This window comes from Aethalodelphis obliquidens, unplaced genomic scaffold (genome assembly GCF_003676395.1).
Source record: "Aethalodelphis obliquidens isolate GAN/ISIS:26980383/991018 unplaced genomic scaffold, ASM367639v1 scaffold112, whole genome shotgun sequence".
Taxonomy (NCBI): domain Eukaryota; kingdom Metazoa; phylum Chordata; class Mammalia; order Artiodactyla; family Delphinidae; genus Aethalodelphis; species Aethalodelphis obliquidens.
The window spans coordinates 843,029-866,044 of NW_020838056.1; the positions used below are offsets into that span (position 1 = coordinate 843,029).

Here is a 23,016-nt window from a genome sequence, read left to right on the forward strand (position 1 = left end):
ATCTTTTTGAATTAGAGTTTTCATCTTTTCCGGTTATATGCCCAGGAGTGGAATTGCTGGATCATGTGGTGACTCTGTTTTTAGTTTTTTAAGTATATTCCGTTTACATTTTAACTGTGTTTCTCACAGTGGAAGCTCTGCCTTGACACCCATCCTACACTATATCCCCAGAATCTAACTAAAGAGGACTTGGCATATAGCAGGTGGTCAAGACACCCTGTCTTCTTCTTTTTTTTGGCCACGCCATGCTGTTTGCGGGATCTTAGTTCCCCAACCAGGGATCGAAACTGCGCCCTTGGCAGTGAAAGCGCAGAGTCCTAACCACTGGATCGCCAGGGGATTCCCAACACCCTGTCTTCTTGACCACAGAATCATGCTAACTAAGATTTGTCAGACCCTTTACTGCTGCAGAAAGAGCCTTCATGTGTATTCAGCTCGTGTCGGACTGTGATTTCTTCTCTGCCCGCCTCTCACTAGCCTGAGGGCCTTGGGAGCGAGGATGATAACGCTGGAGACCTCAAACTGAGCCTGTCCCCATCGTCATTTCACGTAATCGCAGTCACATTCCACACATTGCTTTTGTATTTTCTGCTCTTTACCTAACATTACAAGGTGTGCGTTTTCCTGATGGTTCTTATTTATGATGCTGGATCACAGCAGCGTGGTTTAGTGGCCGACAGTATCCTCACTAGGTCGAGTGAGGAACTGGGGAAAGAAGGAAACTGGGGGGACCTGTTAAGCCTTGTTGACCTGATATCACTCACTTGCCCCCGCCCCTTTCCCCACCATCCAATAGAAAGTTCAGAAAAAGGACTGGAAGCAGGCACTGAATAAGCCACTTCCGCTCTCTACTTCTCCACCTCAAAGCCCCGCCATTAACACACACACCCTACCCACACCACAAATTCAAGGACTGCGTTGTCAAATAGACCCCTCGGTATGACCCCATAGAGCATTCCTGAGGATCAGCTGAGATTTGTTTGGGTCAAGGTCCCATAATATCTCCTCACATAGTTCCTCACTTCTTACTACCCTAAGTTCTCACGCTTACCAAATCACAGGACAGTTACTATCTTGGGTGTTTTCTCTTGTGAGGAACTGATTCCAGACACATCCCGTGGTTGACATCCTAGCACCACTGACTGGGAAACGTATTCTATCGTGTTTGCCTTTCTAAGCACTTGGATCAGGTCCTCTGGGGAAAATGGTGCAGTCTGATCCTGTGTTTCCCCAGAACTTTCTTTGGGCCAACTTACAGTTTATTCTTATATCCACAAGAGATCCACAATCCTATTTCTTTGCCAATTAAAACTGCTTTTTCCTCACTTATTTTGGACTTGGCTGTTGTAGTTAGTTGGATCAGGCCTAAAAGATTTCCCAAACCAGCTATATTTATATTCAACATTTTAAACTTACTGGATGGAATGGCCAGAAGCTGATGTCATTATGAACAGTTTCTAAGCATTAAGGGCATTTTTACTGCCCCGAAGAGAGCTGAAGAGAGCTTCATTTAGCTGGCCTAAAATGAAGAGGGCAGATACGGATAATTTTCTTCTAGAAAGCAACCGTGTCTTACGGGGTGAAAAAGAAAAGCATTTACATCCTCAGCATGTCATTTCCATGAGCTCTGGATTTAGCAGGTGCCCACAGGTACAGACGGGAGTTTGGAGAGGAGAACTGAGGTGTCGGGCCAGGTTGGGGAGCGTACAGACCCCAGGAGGAGAGGAAGGAAAGGTCAACAGAAGAAAATCCTTCCACACTGGCGTGTTCTCACTAAGGTCAGCTCGCCCATGCCACTTGGTAACTATTTGCCCACCATCCGTCCTCCTTTGCTTTTGCTGCTTTTCCAAATCTGGAAAGATCAGATGAGAGGAGAGTGCTCCCCAATTTGACCCCGGCTCTAGAGACTGGGGTCTTAAACATGGCAGGCCAAGCCATTCCTTCCGGGACCTGGGCTCCTGGAAGCCGGGGCTGGCTCCCCCTGGGCCAGAATGGCAGCCTCCTCCTTACTCATGGAAGATGTCAGCTCCCGCCTTCCCCAGTGGCCACTGGCTGTCTCTGTGCCGCTGCTTCTGCAGCCAGACCCTTATGGGGGCGGCAAAGGGCAGCACGGCGACTGGGGCAGGGAGGGCGGTGGAGCGAGTTGGCCAGATCTGGGTCTCCATGCCAGCCTCCCCCCATCTCTAATGTGAAGTCATAGAAGACCTTCCTCGTAGGGTTATTGTGAAGAGAACAGGAGATAATGGTACACAAACTGTAAGTTCACGTCCCATCCCCAGCAGGGACAGCCCTCCACCTGAGGGTGTGAGGAGAGATGCAGAAAAGTCTTCTGGTCGCCAGGCGCTAAGAGAAACTGCGAAGCGCGTGGTGGTCTGCACATCAGGGTGTGTTTGCTGGAAGTACATATGATCTAAGGACTCCTTCAGTCAAGACCTGGAACCCCTGACGCCGTCTAGGAGAGCCATTCTGTGGACCCTGCTCCCACTGGAAATGATGGGGATCAACAACAGCAACAGTGAGGGGAGCAAAGGGTGCCAGACGATCTACCGGGGTGGCAGGGGGCAGCAAGCAGCACTGTTGGTAAGCCTTTACACTAGATCACCGGCATGCAGCCAGCGGAGCCTGAAGTGAAACACCGTGTCATCGGTCTCTCGGTCATTGATGGTTATTAATCAGCCAGTCGGCCAACAGCTGAGCAGTGTGCTTAGCAGACGTGAGGATGGAGCGGACTCTCTGGAAGGGCATGTGGATCTTGAAGGTGGGGAGACTGGGTCTTAGTTCCACTGCCTGCTGGCCAGGTGACCTTGGGCAAGTCACATCAGCCCTGCTGGCTTCCGTTTCCTCTTCTGTAAAGAGAGCCTAGGAATACTTCTTTTTCATGGTCGTCAGAAAGAAGATCACCTATTTGAAAGCACTTAACTCTGTTCCTGCACATAACAGGTGCTCAGAAATGGTAGTTTCCTTTCTTGAACCAAATTCCAAGCTCTTTTTGCTCTAAGGCCTGCTGACTCAGTTAGTTTTATAGACAAAGGTGAATCACGACAGTTTTTACCTGAAACCTGGGTTTTCTTAGCTCTGACTGTGCATGTTGGTGAACGCCCTGTGCATCCTCCCGCCCTCTCCCCTCCCCGTTCTCCTTGAATGCTCGGCATGGAAACTCATGGGTGCTTTTGAACAAGAGGAGCTCAGCTATCTTCTTCCTCTTCAGCCTTCTTCAACTTGAGGAATCACTGTATCCGGACGCCACCGTCTTCCCGGGCCTCTGTGCTGCGAGGGTCTCCCTGTGAGTTAAAGCTACACTGGGCTCCATGCAGTGCGTGGAAGAACGCCTCCGTAGCAGTCCACCTGGATGCAAAGGTGGTGCCGCTTCTGGCCCGATACCACCCAGGTTCGGAGTAATGTCTCGGTCTCCCTGCAGAGAACCTGCGTTCACAGGATCTGGGCCAAATCCGGGTGACTAAGGCTTTGGAACTGGGCCTGCCTCATCCACAGGCCCACACCTCTGCCCTCGAGATGCCCCAGTGTAGGTTCCAACTGGACCCCCTCACTCCTTGGTGATCAGCAGATCTACTGACAGGCATTCTTAGGGATGCCTCTAGATTTCCTTCAGATCATCCACCTGGTTACTAGCCTGGGTCAGAAGGGGGCCTTTTGTTGAGGAATGTAACATTTCTAAATGGACTCCCGGGAAGGTACAGATGCCATGAGGCAGCCAAAGGCCGTGCACGAGAATTACCCCCTTCCACCCCGGACACATTCAGCAACTCATGGAAGACGCACACGGGCCTGGATGCGGAGCAGCTTGTATTCATACAGTCTTGCTTTAAATGTGGATGTGAAAGGCAGCTCAGGGAATTTCTGGAGACACCCAGAGTGAGCACCAGGTGGAAAGCGGGGAGGGACTGCCAGATTCCATCACGCCGACCAGAGGTTCTTCCCAGATTCCAGCCTGGCATCAGAAGGCAAGGGGATAGAGTGTCTCGATATGCAAGGGGTAGAAATGGCTTTGAAGTAACAAAAACCTTAACTGAAGAGAAGACAAAGTATATGTTAAGAGAACAAAATAAAGGGGCTCAAGGGACAGGTTTATTTTTGAAATTGAGACTCTCTGAAGTAGAGTTGTCATCGTTACCTGCTTGTTTTTACTCGTATTTATGAGATCTGAAGGCCACGGAATTAAAATAATCCTCCCGTGTGTGAAGTGTGTGTCTGTAACAACAAGCACCGGGGAGCACCTGGGCCACACTTGCTCTCGTCAGCTCCGTCTGCTGGGTTTTTTCTGGTCTGTCCGTGTTGCCCGGGCCTGTCTAGAGGAACTCACGATTAGAAAACTAAGGTTAACTTGGCGGCGGCGTGCCACACACATTCAGGATCAGGGAAGAGACAGACACGTATTATTACACACTCGTAACGGAGGCCGGCAGCCTGCCTGTGCCTGCCTCACTCACGGCTACGGAGCTCCACACGTGAAACCATTTCCAACCAGAGACGCTGGCAGCGGAGCTTTTATGAGCTGCAGGAGGACGATGCTGTGAGTCAGATTCATGGGCATAAACTCATAGTGTATCACGATGATACGAAGTAAAGTACATTCTGACTTAATGCGTTTTTAAGGCCTTTGCTGAGGAATGTTGGCACCAGGCCTGGCTTTGTCCCCCGGTGGCCACTGTGCCCCGGGAGACCTAGTCTCCCCTCAGCTCCCCCGGGCACACTGAGGAGGCTGCCAAGTTCAGGCTCCTGTCATTACCGAGGGCTTGAGATGGCTTCTTTTGGTAGTTTGCATTTGGGAAGCTGAAATCCGGAAAGGAGCCAGCCCACACTCTGTCCTGGACGGTGGGTGTGTTAAAAAAAAAAAAAAAAAAAGCCACTACCTTACAATTTGTGAGCCTGGTGGGAACGTGAGGGACGATTCTGCAGGACACCAGCCTCTCCTTTCAATGTTTTGGTTACGCAGTGATTCCTGAATGCTCATTGACACAACCCACGTTCAAGGGGCTGTAGCAGAAGGTTGAATAACCCAAAGTCCATCATCTGCTTTTTCATATCCCCTCAATTAAACAGAGATGGAGGAATTGTCTTTCCAAGTTGATCTTAATTCTAAGCTCAAATTCCCAACCTTTGTATGGTGTTTCCCTTAAAGATCCCAATGTTTTGAATGGATGCCTGTCTACCAGGTGAACTGCATGTATTTAGTATAATTCATGTTTCCATTTTGATTGACTTTAGCCATCCAGCTACCAGTCAGATGTCTTAGGAGCAGGAAGAATGTGAGGCAGGCATGGCTTAGTTTTCAGGAAATGGACACCTGCCATTTGATGTTTTGAAATAATAAAATCTACTCATGGACTCTTAGAGGTCCAGGAACCTCTGCTATAGAACATTATTGCAAAATAAAATTGTTTCCTTGTCTTGGCTAATGGAAGTGACTTCTAATGAAAATATTAACTACAGGAGGAAGGTACTGTGTTGACACTCTTCGCTAGTGTCCTCTTGCATTATTTATTTTCTTAGAGAGTCACTGCAGTGCTCGCTCTTGACTACTGTCATCAGAGCCACGAGAAATTCTCCAGCAGTTGTTCAGCCGTGAATTCAGTATCTCAGTGGACAAGTGTCACTTTCCCTCCTGCCTCATGAAGGACGGGTCTCAGGGAGCCCAGAACGTTCTCTGCTTAGGTAACTCAGAAGAGGAGGAGGTGGGATGACCCACAATTTGCTGTTTAACAAAGTTTAAGTACTGAGAAAATAGAAGGTTAAAGGCCACACTGTCTGATAAATACAGTGGGATGTTTCTAAAAGAAGGTCGGTACCCATCACAGTTTATAACCTTTGGTGGCCAAAGAGGAGCCCAGACTCTGGGAGAAAGGAGTAACTCATTCCAAAGGATTATTTCAAAGTCATTTAAAATCCTAACATTACAAGCTTGACTAATCCTAGGAAATTGGTGTCAGAGGGCAAAATAATTTAGCAAGGCAAATTAAAAGTCTTATCTTTTCAAAAATTATCCAGACTTATCTTTACTGATATCTCATTAAAAATCCAGTCAGACCTATATACCAAGTAAGGCATGAAGGCTTTCCTAGCTGTTTTTCCATTTCCCTGTTGAAGGATGTCTCGGTTCCTTTTTCTTTTTAGTGATTTTTGAATAAAGCTACTACAGACTTTTGCACACAGGTTTTCGTGTGGACATAAGTCTTCATTTCTCTTGGGCAGATACCTAAGAGTACAGTTGCTGGGCCGTATGGTAAAACTACGTTCAATTCTATAAGGAATTGCCAAAGTGTCTTCCACCGTGGCTGTACCATTTTGCATTCCCACAGCAATGAATGAGAGTTTCTGTTACTCTGCATCCTGGCTGGCCTTTGTTATTGTCAGTTTTATGAATTTTAGGCATTCTAATAGGTGTGTAGTGGTATTACATTGTAGTTTCAATTTGTGTTTCCCTAGTGACAAATGATATTGAGTATCATTTCATGTCCTTGTTTGCCATCTATAATACCTTCTTTGATGAGGTGTCTATTCAGATTTTCTGCCCATTTAAAAAATTGGGTTATTCTCTTGCTGAATTTTAAGAGTTCTTTATATGTTCTGGAGAAAAGTCCTTTATCAGATATGTGATTTGCAAATATTTTCTCCTAGTCTGTGCTTTGTCTTATTCTCTTATCAATCTTCTACAAAGAGCAAAGGCTTTTTAAAAATTTTTATTGATTTATTTTTTAATTTTTTAAATTGAAGTATAGTTGATTTACAATAATGTTGGTTTCAGATGTACAGTAAAGTGATTCAGTTATACATACATATGTATATATGTATATTTTTTATTCTTTTCCATTATAGTTTATTGCATGATATTGAATATAGTTCCCTGTGCTATACAGTAGATCCTTGTTGTTTATCTATTTTATATATAGTAGTGTGTATCTGTTAATCCCAAATTCCCAGTTTATCCCCCCCGCTTTCCCTTTGGTAGCCATAAGTTTGTTTTCTATGTCTGTGAGTCTGTTTCTGTTTTTAAAATAAGTTCATTTGTACTATTTTTTAGACTCCACATGTAAGTGATATCATATATTTGTCTTTCTCTGACTTACTTCACTTAGTATGATAATCTCTAGGTCCATCCATGCTGCAAATGGCAAAATTTCATTCTTTTTATGGCTGATTAATATTCCATCATACATATATAAAGAGCAAAGTTTTTAACATTGATAAAGTCCAATTTGTCCATTTTTTTCTTTCAGAGATTGTGCTTTTGTGTTGTATCTAAAAACTCATAAACAAACCCAAGGTCTCATATCTTTTCTCCTATATTTTCTTCCAGAAGTTGTATAGTTTCACATTTTGCATTCAGATCCATGATCCATTTTGAATGATTTTTTTTTTTTTTTTTTTTTTTTTCATATTTTTTACGTTTTTTGTTTTTTTTTTTTTTTTTTTTTTTTTTGGCCATGCTTCACGGCTTATGGGATTTTAGTTCCCAGACCAGGGATCGAACCCAGGCCCTCGGCAGTGAGAGCGTGGACTCCTAACCACTGGACCGCCCAGGAATTCCCTTGAATGATGTTTTATTTGAGGTATTAAGATATGTTCCTAGGGTCATGTTTTTGCATATGGATGTCCATTTGTTCAAAAATGTTCCCCCATTCAGTTACCTTTGCACGCTTGTCAAAACTTTGATATTGTTTGTGTGGGTCTGCAAAAAATCCTGCTGGCGTTTTGATAGAAACTGCATTAAACCTATATTTTGGGAAAATTAGTATCTTTACTATATTGAGTCATCTAATTCATGAACACATTATATCCATTTATTTAGTTTTTTAAAAATTTTTTCAGCATTTTATAATTTTTAACATATAGATCCTGACGTATTTTGTTAGATTTATATCTTTGAAATTTGTCAGAACTTGCTTTATGAACCAGCATGTGGTATATGTTGAAAAGTTTCCATGGACATTTGAAAAGAACATATATTCTGCAGTTGTTAGATGAATTTTTCTATATATGTCGATTAGGTCAGGTTTGTTAATCTTGTTGTATAAAACGTCCATATCCCTTCTGATTTTCTTATGCATGTTACTGGGAGAGATTGAAAAATATCCCCGAATGATTATGGATTTGTGTAACTCTCACTTTGGTTCTGTCATTTTTTGTTTTACAGATTTTGAGGTTGTTATTAGGTATGTTTAGAATTTAGACTTGATATTATCTTCCTGGTCACTTGATCTTTTATTTTTTTTTTAAATTAATTAATTTATTTATTTTTGGCTGTGTTGGGTCTTCGTTTCTGTGTGAGGGCTTTCTCTAGTTGTGGCAAGTGGGGGCCACTCTTCATCGCAGTGCGCGGGCCTCTCACTGTCGCGGCCTCTCTTGTTGTGGAGCACAGCCTCCAGACGCGCAGGCTCAGTAGTTGTGGCTCACAGGCCTAGTTGCTCCGTGGCATGTGGGATCTTTCCAGACCAGGGCTCGAACCCGTGTCCCCTGCATTGGCAGGCAGGTTCTCAACCACTGCGCCACCAGGGAAGCCCAGTTGATCTTTTTATAAATATGATATGTCTCTCTTTATTCCTAGTTATAATTATTGGCTTAAAGTCGACTTTGTCTGATATTAGCTATACCAACTTCCTTTGGTTACAATTTGTGTGGCATCTCTTTTTTCGTTCTTTAAGCTTCAGTTGCTCTGTGCTCTTATATTTAAGGTATGTTTGTAAGCATCATGTAGTTGTGTTTTATTTTGGTTATATCTAATCTAACAATGTTAGTTAATCTTTTATTTGTAGTACTTGGTAAATTTAGATATTGATATATTGGGGCCTACATCTACCACATTACTCTTATTTCTGCTCTGTTTTTCCTTCCCTGTTTGGGTTTGGGTTTGTTTTGCTCTTTTTCTAGTTTCTTAACATGAAAGCTTGGATTATGGATTTGAGACGTTTCTTTTTTAATGTAAGTATTGTACTATAAATTTCTCTTTAAGCAGTACTTCAGCTGCACCCCACAGACGTTGATATATTGTATTGACATTTTCATTCAGCTCAGAATCATTTCTGATTTTCCTTGGGATGTCCTCTTTGATCCTTGGATTATTTGAGTGTGTTGTTTAACTTCCAAGTGATTTGGAGATATTTTTGTTATCTTTGTTATTTATTTCTAGTTTAATTCCATGATGATCAGAGAATATAATTTATATGATTTCAGTTCTCTTAAATTAGTAAATATTTGTTTTATTACCCAGAATATTGTATACCTTGGTGAATGTTCCTGGATTCTCGGGAAAAAATGTAAATTCTGCTGTTGGTGGGCTTCGTGCTCTACGAATATCAGTGAGATCCAGTTGGATGACGGTGTTGTTCACCTTTTCCATATCCGTGCTGATTTCTGGTCTGCTCATCCTATCTGTTACTATAAGAGTTATTTGAAGTCTCCAGCTACAGTTGTGGACTTGTCTGTTTTTCCTTTCAGTTGTATCAGTTTTTCTTTATGTATTTTAAATTTCTGTTGTTAGATGCATACACATTTATTGTTTTATCTTCTGAGTGAGAGAACCCTTTTATCAGGATGCTATGTCTTTATTTATCCCTGATAATTTTCTTTGTTCTAAAGTTTTCTTTGCCTGATATTAATACAGCCACTCTAGCTTTCTGTTGATTCCTGTTTGTATGGTGTATCTTTTTTAACCTTTTACTTTAACCAACACAGGTTGAAGGTGAGCCTAGAAGTTCATAAATAATTTTATGGGGTTGCTTTCTTGAGCTCTTCCCTGTTATTATCTCCCCAGTACTTTCTGGCTCCCTGGTCTCCCATTTTCTGTCTGGCCACAAACTGCTTAACCTCCACAACTGTCATGTCGGGGCCAAACATTGTGAGAACAGAGAGAGAGAGAAGAGTTTTGGCTGTTGGCTCCTGTTGCTGCCACCACTGCCACCACAGAATTGCCTGGGGCCTGGGGCAAGAGAGAACTGAGGAAAAGGAAAGGGGGGGTTCGTCTAATCTCTCTGAGCTTTTCCAAGTTTCCTTTCCCATTCCTCAAGCCTGGCTTCTCCTGGGGCTCTCTCGTGTGCCCCACTTCTGGGGTTTGGGTGTGTTGAGTTCAAGGTGGTCTGTACTGGAGGGAGAGGGGAGACGGCGCTTCGGTTTTAGGGTCCTTCCCCAATCTGCCAGTGTTGTTTACTTTTCAGTGTTCTGAGAGAGCTGCGCTGTGCATCCTGTTCAGGCTTTACATGGAAAGGGTGGCGTGTGTTTTCTCTGTCTTTCCCAGAACTAGAACCTCTGATTGATATTATTTAAAATTTTTATTTTCTAATTAACTCATATTGATAGAACAACAGTTGATGTTGCTAGTAAGAGTTCAGGTAAGTGGCCAAATCACATAGTTTTCAATGAATTCTCTTGACTTTGTTTATGCTTGCATTTATGTCAGCTGCACACGGTGCTATTCTCGTCTCTCCCTTTGATCACATAGTTTTCTTCTGTTTGCACCTTCCAACTAGCCTCATGAGTGAATGTAGTCTTGTTATCTCTTTGCAACTTGGAGCACAGCCTCTTACCCACGATCCCACGGTAGGGCTGGTCAGGGCAGTGAGTCTGGATGTAGCTCAACTGAGCTGTATGAGGCAGGGTTTTGAGAAAAATTAGATGGGAATCCTCGCTGAAGACCCTGTCAGGGTAAGTTTGTGCTTGCTTCAGACAGAATTGAACTACAGCAGCCTTCTGAACTCATCAAGTGGGGTGTAATTTCAGAACAAATTTACACACAGCTCTTTTAAGATGCAAATCTTTGCAGAAATGACACCTGATGCAGTCGAGCTGGCAGCCGGGGTCTGGCACGCTCAGGAAGCGGGATAGGGTCTCAGTGGAGGTGCACATTCATTCACGTGCAATTCAGAGGCCACATTAAGGTCTAACTACCCCTGTGACCTTCCTATCACCATGAGTGATTGATTAAGAAATATTCAGCCTCTCCCTGAGTACTACAGAGATGATAATCCAGCCCTGGTTGCTATGATCAAGTGGAAAGACAGAAAATGGTGGGAACAGCCGAGGCCAGCCTGGTTCCAGCCTCATGTGGCGTTAGGGTCAAGCTCCCTGTGTACTGCCGTAGTGGTCCCTTAATCTCACTAAGCTTCAGTCACCTCATCTATAAAACACACTACATGCTTACCTTGCAAGGTGAGGCTACTGAAAGGGATAAGTGAGAAAATGTACAGGAAACTGCAGAGCCTTCTGAAATGTGAAGTTCCATACAAGTGTTTATTAGAAAATATTTATTAAATATCAAAGATAAAAATAGGACATGAAAGGTGAATTAAGAGAAACAGTCGAATTGCAGAATCAAGGTTCATTCCTGAAGTCTTCTCTGCCTCGTAGGGCATGGACTCGTTTTACCGAAGGGCTGAATTAGGAGGTCTCCAGGAGCCTGGGCTGGGTCAGCACCTATCCGAGTCCCTTCCAGCCCTGAGAGTTGATGATTCTGCCTCTGGTGCCCAAGTGTCCCTCCTCTGTGTCTCCCGGGCCGGTGGCCGTTGGCAGAGGCACACTTCCCAGGGTACGCGGGTGAGGGTGTGACCAGTTTGATTCCTAGTGCCTCTTTCTTTTCCCAGGCTCCTGAGATCACGGGAGCCCAGCATCATCCTTCTGTCCATATGAAAGAGGTTGTGTCGGGCTTGGGACGCATGGGCCCACTGGGTCCCGGAACCGACAACTGGAAAGTTTGTTCACCCGTGATCTGCTTTAACTGAAATGTTCAGGCTTCCAGAACACGGACCCTCCTGAGGGACCGACGGGAGGCACCCCATCCTCCCCTGGCGCATCTCCAGCTGCAGCGGACTCCTTCCTGCTCACCCCAAGGGTTGCCTCCGTGGTCAGCAGTGCACTGGGGCTCAGCGCTCACTGCCCAATAGCACTGGTGGCCTGAGACTCAGGGTGCCCGTCCAACGGATCATGGGTCAGGGATGGGCCAGCCGACCGCTTTCCTCTCCCTCCCTTGCAGATCACCTCCAATGAGAAGCACCTGGAGAGCCTCAAGAATTCGGGCAGCCTCCTGCGGGCTCTGGAGTGGCTGGCTGCGGCTGGGGGGTACGTAGGCCCAGGAGGGCTGTGGGAGGAGCAGCACAGAGCGTACCTGGGCTCAGCAAATAGCCTGGCATTCCTTTTCTCCGCTCTTCTTTCTTCCCCCGCCCCCCGGTTTCGCCTACACACCAGGGACCGTCACCTTCCCGCCTGACACTGCCCACTGAGATCCCTCCCTCCCAGTGTGGGATGGGCCACTCTGCCCCCCCACCCCCCAGGAGTCCCCACTGTGGAGGCAGGGAGAGGTAACGGGAGGGAGAAAAGAAGAGCATCCCGGCCCTGCAGTGCGGGGAGGCCGTATTCCCATCTACAGATGGCGACGGGAGCGGATCATGACCAGGTGGGAGACCTGATGAACCTCATGAGAAAAGCAGTACCTGTGTGTGCACACGTGCCCCCCTCAGCAGCCTGGCCAGAGGCCCCATTACCACCACCTTGCAGAGGGTCTGGAGGCCCACTCTACAGCCCCGGCTGCCGTCAGAGGGAAAACTTGAACGCCTAGAACAGTTTGACACGGAGAAGCTGAGGTTAGGTCAGCCTCTCAGTCCTCAGCTTCACAGTCAGTACGTCTAGAGCATCCTGGAAGTGAGGTGCCGAGACCAGGACGGCCGTGTCACCCGGAACACGCTGCACCCTGTGGAGGGAGGAACCGGCCTCTCTGCCAGCCCCCTGGTGACGCCGATACCGGTGTAGTGGGGGCGGCTGGGAGGGTTCTTGCCGCACACCCCTGCACTTCCTGGAGAGGCGGTTCCGGGGTTGGGGGGGGGGGGCGGGTAGGGCTGACGAGTCATTTAAAATGTTAGTGCCACGTGACCAGAGAAAAATGGCATGGGAATAAAGAGAGAACGGCCCCCAGGTATCCACCCTTTAGGCAGCCGGTGTGCTGTGTAATGGCTCACTGCATGTGACAGTGCCAGGGCCTGGCAGGTGGGCTCTGGGGGCGGTTCAGGGGCTTGATTAAATGACTCGGGTGAGTGCCTTGTCCCCAGAGCTGGGGGAGGCGGCCGGAGGGCGTGGTGGCTCCTGAGCTGCAGCTGCTCTCCCTGCCCTGGGGAGGAGGCCCCACCTGCTAAGGGGTACCTGGCCTTCGCTGGGTGTGCGGGACGCAGGGTGGTGCACGGCATTCCTGGTAGTTTGTTTTCAGGGCCACAAGGTTCTATGGAATCTGCTTCCTGGTGTTTGGGGTTTTGTATTGGTTGGAGGAGCATATGCGGTTGAGGTATTGCTGGGAAGGTGAGTCTGCGAAGACTCAGCTCCATGCAGCCTTGTTGTATTAATCCTGGATTGGGTGGGGAGGGGACAGCGCCTCCTGGCCTACCCCACCCCCTTTACTCTGTAGCTTAAGCCAAAGATGTCGGTTCTTACCCGTGGTTACTGTGAGCTGAGGGGAAGGACGGGCTGACTTTGATGGGAGGGGCCCCTGCTCAGCCCGGTGGCCCCTGTGGTGTAAGGCACGGACACTGGCTCCCCGGGCTGGGCCACAGGCCTTCCGCTAGACTGGTTTTTGTGAGGAGCAGGTGATGACCATACCTGGGGACCCTGGGCTTGTGCAGACAGCTGAGATGAGGCCCCTGTGAGCAGAGCAGATGTGTGCTGGCAGAGGGTGGGAGAGCCACCGGGAGGCATGGACTTGAGTGGGGAGCTGCTGAGAGCCCTTCCTCTCCACGGCCTGCCTGTGTGGGACTCCCCCGCCCCCCAGCTGGGTCCGAGGCCGGCACATCTTCATGCTGTACCAGTTTGGGAGCGCTGGACCCAAATTTGGACCAAGCATGTGAAAACGAGCCTCCCTGAGGCTGATGGCCTCTTCCATACCCACACGTGTCACTCCAGCAACTAACACGTCTACACCAGGCAGATCTCATACTGGCCGACAGGCTGCTGCTCTGAAATTGTCCTGTTCGGGCTTTGTTCGGATGGCCCCACCAGAAAAAGGGTTTCTCATGTTGACAAAGAGTGACTGGATGGCAGCATTCTCAGTTCTGATGGGGCCCTGCCAGGTGGGTGTGTCCTCCTTGCCGGTCACTGGCCCCCAAGGGCTGCTCTGGCAGGCGGAGCGGGCAGCACGGCTCCACCCGGGTAGCCTGGTCTCAGCCGGGAGCAGGCCAAGTTCAAGTGCATTCCCTCAGCCCTCAAAGGGGCCTTTGATGCACAGAGCAGGAATGCATGGCACCATCTCCGACCACAGTCCTGTCCCCCTGCGACCCACCTCTTTTATGCAGCCCCCTGGCATTTGGCAACAGCTGTATTTCTGTGTAGCGAAGGGTGTGCTATCAGCTAATTTTATACTTCAAGGCACACTGCTGTGCGCCATTCTTTTCTTTGGTGACAGTTGTTAAGGCACAGGTTTAAATGTGTCTCAAACAAGTTGCTCCAATAACGAAGTTTCCATTTGAAGCCCTTAATTGCACATCCACACCTATGAGAATAAGAAACCCAAAGCTTCTGGCTGATTGGCCAGGAAGGGGCAGCATGGAGCAGGGAGTGTCAGCAGCTGGGATCTTTGCTGGATGGCACAAGTCAGCTGCAGGCAGGCGCCGGGCAGGCTCACTGTGGGCCTCGGGCCAGCAGGCTCTGGCTGCCGTCCGCCTGACTTGCCCTCACAGCTCAGCATCGGTGCACCTGGCCAAAGTGAGCTGAGACGTCGAGGGGTGGGTGGCAGGGCCAGTGCTGAGCCCCTGTGGGACTGTGGGCTTCGGGGTCCTCACCTCATGGCCCTGGAGCCTGCAAACGCTGTTTCTGCTTCTCAAGATGATGCTAGGGGCAGCTCTGGGAAGCAGCTGGTCCATCAGGTACTCGGGTGCAAAAGAGGCCAGCCCCTTTGGAAGACAGAGCATTTTACCCTGGGGATGCCTAAATGTCTCTACTTTGGTTTTTCTCACAGTTCGTCGGCCAACAGTGCAGTGGCTTCCTTGGCCCTGGAGATCCTCCAAGCTGCTGGACACTAGGCAAGAAGGCATTTAGCACGAGCCCACTCTGCGGCACCCACCCTCAGCTACACACGTTCACCACGTGGCACCTACAGCTCTATTTGGATCTAATAAAGTCAGCTGAACCCAGAACCTCTGGCTGAGATGATCTAACTCCAGACCCTAGAAAACCCACTCAGAATGGACCTCCTCAGTGCATGTGTGATGCATCTGGGAACCCCAGGTTTGCTAGCTGTTCTCAGAATGCTCTTTCCCTGTGTGGGCCAGGTAGGCCTCTGCTAAAGCCTGCACTGCCTGTGCTAGTCTAGGCCTGCCAGCGTCTATAAGCATCTTGCTTCTCTGGAGAAGATTTAACAGGCTAGGCAGGAATGCTCTCCCAGCTACAGCTCCAGAGCAAGCCTTTGGAAGTTATAGTCTCTTCTCTTCCTCCTACTTTTACCTGCTTGGCTTTTCTTCATTTCAGGGATGAAGTGATTCCAAGAATCTTGGGGAGAACTGGGCAAGACTGCACTAACAGGAACAGGTGGTTAGAACTCTGCCTAAAGGAATGCAAAACGCTCAAGGAACGCTGGCTTCCTTGAAGATCTGCTCATCTAGATGGGATGATGGCATCAAGGTAGAATGACACCCCCAACTTCTACCAGTGACCCCCCTTATCCTCGAAGCCTTTCCGGCTTCTTCCTCACACATATGCCCTTAGTGCCCCCTGTGTAAGAGTCAAGCCTGTGAAAATACTGGGTGGACACTGCGGAAAGGGGCTGGGACTGTTGTACTGAGGGAGGGAGGGGTGGACCGTGGGCAGCTTGAACCAGGTGAGCAAGTTGAGAACATTCCTTGGCCTCCTCTCTGGGTCCTCTGTTTGCCCACCTGCAGAATGAAAGGGCTCGACTAGATCAGTAGCTGCAGTGCTCTGGGCTGCTTAGAGAGGGGATCTGCCCCTTGACACACACTGCCTGAGCCCAGATGGGCTTCTGTCCCAGGCAGCAGCCCCTATGTGGGGGGAATGGGCGGGGGACGCAGAAGCGGGAGGCACAGGGGCACAAAGGCGGCCCCACACCTACTGCATCACGGGAAGCTGGGCACACTGTCGCCAACAGGCCCACTTTGCCGCGGTGATCTGGGTAATGTGCCAGCTTCCATTTGGCTTTGTAACAAACACAGCAGCTCCGTGCCCCCCTCCGTCAAAGGCGTGGATGTCACTTACTTTATTTAAACCTCACCACCTGCCAAGCAGACCTTCTTATCTCCATTTCACAGGTGAGAAAACTGAGGCTCAGAGGAGCCAGTCCACTTGCCCAAGGCCCCACTGCTGGGTTGAACTCGGGACTAGGACTCCGCAGCCTGTGTGTCTGCCAGTGGGATGTCCAGAGTCGAGCTGAGTAGCAGGGCTGGAAGGGGGAACCCCACCCAGGAGCAGGCAGTGTCCTCTGCTCTCATAGCCTCCTAACTGCCCACAGGAAGTCCTGCTGGGCAATGTGCCCATCACCAGGCTGTGCACCCAGGTGGCCCTGGCCTGGCTGGATTTGTTCCTGGGGTGGGGGAAGCTGATGGGGAGCAGCTGGAGGCCTGGCCCTCAGCTCCTGTTGCTTTGCCTCTTTGGTCCAGGGAACAGGCACAGTTCTCCCTGTTTTCCCAGAAAATCTGTTCTCTCCTCTTTCATTCAGCTCTTAGGGGAAGCACCCTGGAGTTCTGGACCTAGAGTCCCCCAGAAGGTATTTCAGAGCCATCGAATTCGTCTTTCTCTACCCTTTTGAGTTGAGCAGGGAGGAGTCTTTGCTGCTTAAGGTGAAACAGGAGGAAAGTTTTAAAATTCCAGAACCACGTTAAGTGGACCGTGCCTGGCCCTGAGTCCCACAGCCTCGCCTCTTTGAGGAAAGGTGTATTTGAATAGGCAAGGGGCAAGGAGGAGATGTTCCCAAGCAGGGCTAGTACCCCACCAAGGGTGTTCAGCGCAGGGTGGCAGGCGCTAAAGCTAGCCCACGCCAAGTTTTGCACCCTGGCATGAGGCTATGTCCTCCTTTTTTGTCCTTCTCACAAAGGTGCCTTATGAAAGCAGCAGCCCCAATCCTAATGAGCTGAGGCAGGGGACATGAGCAGTCTGGCTGAGTAGACAAGAGGGAGGCGGAGAGCAGTGCCCTTCCCTGCCCCACACGAGAGGCCCATACCCTTTTGTGGCTTCCCCGGCTCCAGTTCTGAGAAGACCTGGGCCCCAGCCACCCATCAGAGCTCTCAGGAGTCTCGCAGTGACCAGAGGCCCAGACCCAGGTAACTACCGGCCCTCCTCTTCCCACCACCTCCAAGCTTTAGCTGTTTGCTAACTGGCTACATGTAGTCCGTCGGCTGAGCCCCCCAGGGATGAATGGCATCACTGAAGTTGCAGGGTGAGGGGGCAAAGGAGGCAGCAGGAGCATGCCTTGCATGGAGCGGAGCAGAGCGGACCGGCGAGTGGCTGCACTAGGCTGCCTTCTTTCCCTAACAACAGGCCCAAAGCTTTGAGACCTTGCCTCAACTTACAGCCTGAGAGTAGGTGCCCAGTGAGCTGTCCCTCTGTGACGATCTATCTGGGGTGACTCTGGCCTGGAGGGTATCCTGAGAGGAACTGACAGTCATCTGGCAGCTAAGCAAGTGGCTCTGTAGGACGCAGCAACAGAATTTACTGACTGACGGTTCTTTGGGCTTGTCTAGCTCTTCCTGTTTCCCATATTATCATGAGATTTCCCCTATTACCTCATGAGGTTCTGAGGTCAATTTTGTGAATGCAAGGCAGCTCTTAGCCCTGTGGGACAGCTCAGAAGTGGAGGCTCTGGTGGCTAAGGCTTTTGTCCATAGTGAGCGATAGTGAGAGGACCTGGGTCTCTCCTGCCTCCACTTGAAGCAAAATGCCCTTTATTCTCCCTCCTCCAACAACAGAAAAATATGTAGAAATAAATCTCTCTGATAAATGGACTTATGCAGGGGCTGAGGTAGGAGCCTCAGGAGGGAACTGGTAGGGAAGGGGGCGGCAAGAAGCTACAAAAGCCCAAAGAGGCTTGGTCCCTGGGGAGACCTGTCTGGAGTGGGGTGGGGACAAGACTCACTGAGTTTCAGGAGGCTTTGGCCCCAACAGCCTCAAGCTTCCAGGAGGCCAAGGGAGGGAAGGGGCAACAAGCACCAGCCTTGGCCCAGAATAAGGACCAGGGCGGTGTGGAGTCTTGCTGTGACCTGGAAGAAGGCTGGCCTTTCACACCTGGCCTCTGGCCTCTCAGAGGCTTGATGCTGAGGTGGCAGAGGAGGCCAGTCACCCCCCTGTAGATTACGCATGAGGTGGGGAGGTGGAGTGGACACCACACAGGACGTTGATGAATAAGAAAAAGGAAGCACTACCTTTCAGCCTCCCACCCCCATTATTTTCTAATTGCATTTGATGGGTGTTCGCTCAAGCAAGGCAAGCAGTTAGAGTCTCACCTAGTAGAACAAAACAACTGCAGTGGAGCAGCTCGGCTCTCTGCTGGTTTACAAACCATACGGCACGATTCGGATCTTCTGTTTTTATTACACTAATCAAGACATATTTATCTCAAGATCTTTCACTGTCAAGGATTCCAATAACCAGATCAAAGCCTCATGTCTAGAACACCTCATCCAACATGGAAAAGCTTCATTTTTCAGCTCATTGGCGGTCACTGCAATGGGATCAGATGTCCTACGCACCTCCATCCCCAGGTAACCACTATTCTGTTTTTTTGTGGTAATCTAAATTTTCTTGCCTCTTAGGGGGCACTAATTTCTTTAGTTTTACTATCTCTGGATGATCTCCTTAAAACAGTTTGCCTTTCTCTTTGCACCAGTGCAGTCCTACGGCATGCATTTGTGACTTGCTTTTGTTCAGTATCATATTTGAGATATACCCATACTATTGTGTTGAAGCTGTGGTCTTTTACTGCATTGCGGCCATTCTCTTGCAAATTATTGGACACATGGGCTTCCAGTGAGGGCTTCTGATATTTTGTTGATCATGGATTTTTTCTTGCATTAATTTCAGTTTTATCCAAATGGCTACCTAACTGTTCTACACTTTTACTAAAAAGTCCCTCTTTTGCACACTGACTTCCAGTGCTACCCTTAAAGTGTCTATTGTCTTCATCTTATTCTGTTCCCTCAGTGTATACTTCTACACACATGCCAATAACAGTGTAAATTTAACCACCTCTAGCTTTACAGTTAGGCCTTGACAGCTGACAGAACAAGTCCTCCTGTCATCTTATTCTTCACAAGTGTCTCTGCCGTTCTTGGCTCTTTGTCCTTCTAAGTGCATTGCAGAACTACCTTTGCTGAATCAGATTAACCTTCATGTAAAGTTTTTACATGGAACTTCAAAACTATAATGATTTTAGGCAAAGCTCTGGAATGTTTTCTGGTTTTAAAAAAAAAAAAAACCACCCTGCTGTGGTTCTTTATGTTAAAAGCTGAACTCACTAGAGATCTTCACTCTAACCAATAGCTCTAGCCTACCTAATAGTTATGCAATGCTGCCTTGGTTCTCTGTGTCATGCACTGGAGGCACAACTGCCCCCTCACCAGGTACACAAATGTTTCCTCTCCAATCCCAATTACATCTTAGACCACAGGGAAGAATTTATAAAGCTTCCTCAAAGGGTCCTCATCCAACAAAAAGGTACTGAATACATGTTTTTAAATACACAGTAAATCACAAACAGCCCTCCCTAAGCACAAAACACTTCCATGCTTTTTAAAGCCCAAAACACAAGTTCTAACAAACAGCGCTACTGACTCTGCCCTCAGGGATGAACTAAGCTTGTCAGACCTACCACCAGGATGACAGGCTCACCTGGCAGAGAGCATGGAAGAAGGCCCATTCTAGTTCTCTCTGATATGTTCAGATAAACATCGGCAGGTAAACCATCTTAACTATCAGTTCAAAGTGGAGTTGAAGGAATTCCCCGCTCCAAATGAGTCACACTTCTGTGAAGGTGCTTGAAGTCCAAATCCAGGTGAGTAATTCTTCATTATTACCTTAAAGGAATGAAACCATGTGATGGAGTCTGGGGTGGGGGATGCCTATTGGGCAACACAGGACAAAACTGAAAGCCAAAGAACTAGATGCCTTTAGTCACGTGGGCAGGATTATACACATGGCTGCAGCCAGGATGAAGGAGTCTTGGCCATAGGCTCTTAAGCCCAGAGTCCTTCAGTTGGAGACGATGGACTCCCCCCTCTTCTTACACAAGCTCAGAATCAACGTTCAAGGCTGAAACACTTTTGGTGCAGTTTAACCCAGGGGTAAGTGCTAAAGAGGCTTGGCAAACAAACAATTCCGTCTACTAGCAGTAAGGCTCTTTCCATCATTACTTAAGTTTATTCAACTTCATCCTGAGGAAGACACATAGTGAAATAATTTATTACCCTCGCAAACCACTAAGTGACAAGGAAAACCACTAAGTGACAAGGAAAAAAAGGTGACACAATCGAATGAATTAAAAGTTTAATTCTGAACCATTTTTATAACCGCATTTTCTCTTGAAGCATTGTATCACCGCAGGTTACAACAACTTTGGGATAAAAGGCAACTGGTAAACTGTCCAAAACAAGGTTCCAAATAACACCTCTTACTGATTTACCCTACCCATACATATCCCAAATAAAGTTTTTGATCAAAAACATGAAATAGATCCACCTGCTTATTTTAAGCATATTAAAAAGGAAACTAATTGGACCATTTCTATTTGTCTATTTTATACAAAAAGGCTACACAATGTTACACTTTATTCAGATTACAATTAGAGTGATTATGAATTAGTGTTCTACACCATTACTCAATTTTTAAAAATTAGAAATTGCTGTAGCAGTATTCACTATAACTTAACACTATGAGAGACTTAAAAAACTAACAGTTACTGCAAAAAAAAGAAAAAAAGAAAAAAAAAAGCTACTTCAAAGCAAGCAAAGTCAGTACCATTACAGATATTTTAAAAAAAATTTTAACAAGCAAGGCTAGAGTTTGATAAATTCCATCTTGTGATCCATTCTTGTGCATTCTTCACTTCTTGAGTCACTCCCAAAATCCATTTGTATTGTTACTCCTCGACCAAAAAGGACCAGAACAAAAAGTTTACTTCAATTGTTCCCATAGGAAACTCAGCTTGGTTAGTGTGTCAGGCACTTTCTGAGATACCAGCCCACCCCTCGAGCCCTCTCAGCAACTCTACAGGCCAATCACAATGCAAGTTCAGACAATACAGCTGTATAAAGAGAGAAAGGCTGCTATTAATGTTTAGAACAGCAAATGTTACTCATTTGAGTATTAAGTTGCAAAAGCTGTGGCAAAAAACATTAAAGTTAATAACTTCCACACATGACCACGTTAACAAACCAGAAATCTGAGAACATTCACATGTTCCAAGACATCTCCTTTCAATGTATCTTTTTTTGTGGCAGATTTACAAATAGGCCTAAACCACTCCCACCCTACCAACCAAGTCTTTCTGAAGTTCTGTAGGCAGAGTAAAAGTATTTTACCCAAACTGGCTTTTTTAACTTCTTACCTAAAGGATGATTACAGGTCAGTATCAAACCAGGCCAGCTGATTGCTGTCACCTGGAGGCAGCCCATCCATGAGGTCCTGGGCATGCCCCAGATCTGGCAGCCCATCAACCGGATAGTCAGCACCAGGGTGGTGGCCGCCCATCTCATGCTCCATCATGGGGTCCATACCCAAGGCATCCTGGCCGTATCCACCAGAGTGAAAAGAACGATAGCTGGGATCTAGGAGAGTCAGGGGTAGCAACGAAATGGGTAAGGGGGAGAGAGAGAGAGAAGACATAGAAGTGAACACTAAGGTTAGGGACATCCAAGGGCAGCAAGCTTGTCAGAAAGCGCTGCTTTCTAACCTCTTCAGCGTCTGGCTTTCTTCAGCTAAGTGCCAGTGCCAGGCCACCCACGAGGCCACACAAAGCCTGTTTCCACCAGAGGCAGACCAGCAGGTTCTAGTCCTGAGCCTCTGGCATTTACCCAGGCAGGGACAGGTTCCTGAGGGGGGAGCAGCAGCAAGCAATCTACTGTGTGTGACACCTAGGCATCAAGGAGTCATGGCAGGAGGTGAAGGCAATAACAAGGAGGTCTGGCAACTAATCTATTTGTTAGAAAGTCCAGGCGACACCCACAAAAGAAAACGTGCCAGTTTCCAATGTAAACCTTTATATGTTTTGTATTAAGGGTTAACATTTACATGTACCTGTGAAAGGTAAGAAGCTTATAAGCTTTAGTGGTTAACTAGGAAAAACCAGGTAAGATTATAAATTTAAGATGAATAGTTACAGCTGTTAGTGGTCTACCCCTAATTATGCTCCACTCGCCACTACCCAGGTTTGAATTGTATTTTTAGAGTTTTCTGCAAAGCTAACTATGTAAATACCCGTCCCAGAGCTGAGCTTGGGGACAGAAGTTTCCATACTCTCACTTCCTGGGTGGGTTGTAGACACAGGTATTATGGGTTCTCTGAACAAAAAAAACTGAATAAAAAGCCAGGCGACTTGTAACATCCTGCACTGCACTGCGGAGGCCTAGCAGTAGTGACACATATTTATTGGTGTGATCCTACTGCTTGCTCAGTGTGTGGCTCAGAATTCCCTGTGCTCCAATAAAGATACTGTTGCTGACTCTAGAATTTAAGAACTGCCTTTAATTGCTACCACTACTTTCCTGCCAACACTGGTTTCCCAGATGAGCAAACCAGCTCTTTTGATAAAGCTTTGGACCTTTAGCTTGATCTGGAGATAATCAAGAAATGTGAGACACATACCATCCTGGCGATATCCAAGGGGTTCTCCCTGGGCACCGATATCAAGTCCAAGATCAGCAGTCTAGATAAACAGGTATAAAGCAAAGAAGCAAAATGAAAATTCTCAACTCAAAGCATACTGTCCAATATTTTGAAAACATACTTATTTTCAGATTATGAAAAGAATAAAGAACTCAAACATTATAGAAATACTTAGAAAATGCAGAATTATTTTGAAATACAGATGTATAC

General features: G+C 47.3%; 2 protein-coding genes across 8 annotated transcripts in view; one reads left to right on the forward strand and one right to left on the reverse strand.

The window, feature by feature from the left end:
• The window catches only part of ULK4 (unc-51 like kinase 4), a 523,006-nt gene extending 507,887 nt beyond the window's left edge, over positions 1 to 15,119 (forward strand). For all 5 annotated transcript variants that reach the window (XM_027097129.1, XM_027097131.1, XM_027097128.1 and 2 more), the window contains 2 exons: positions 11,981 to 12,066; positions 14,942 to 15,119. In XM_027097129.1, the coding sequence (XP_026952930.1) occupies positions 11,981 to 12,066; positions 14,942 to 15,005 (150 nt within the window). In that variant the 3' untranslated portion in view covers positions 15,006 to 15,119. The remainder of the gene's footprint in view (positions 1 to 11,980; positions 12,067 to 14,941) is intronic.
• Positions 15,120 to 19,065: 3,946 nt separating this feature from the next.
• The window catches only part of CTNNB1 (catenin beta 1), a 43,589-nt gene continuing 39,638 nt past the window's right edge, over positions 19,066 to 23,016 (reverse strand). Inside the window, exons 14-16 of one of the 3 annotated variants that reach the window (XM_027097138.1) lie at positions 22,786 to 22,846; positions 21,530 to 21,749; positions 19,066 to 20,357 (exon numbers count right to left, since the gene is read on the reverse strand). In XM_027097138.1, the coding sequence (XP_026952939.1) occupies positions 21,541 to 21,749; positions 22,786 to 22,846 (270 nt within the window). In that variant the 3' untranslated portion in view covers positions 19,066 to 20,357; positions 21,530 to 21,540. Of the gene's footprint in view, positions 20,358 to 20,452; positions 21,227 to 21,529; positions 21,750 to 22,785; positions 22,847 to 23,016 lie in introns of those variants that run through there. The other 2 variants (XM_027097137.1, XM_027097136.1) reach the window with 2 other exon arrangements.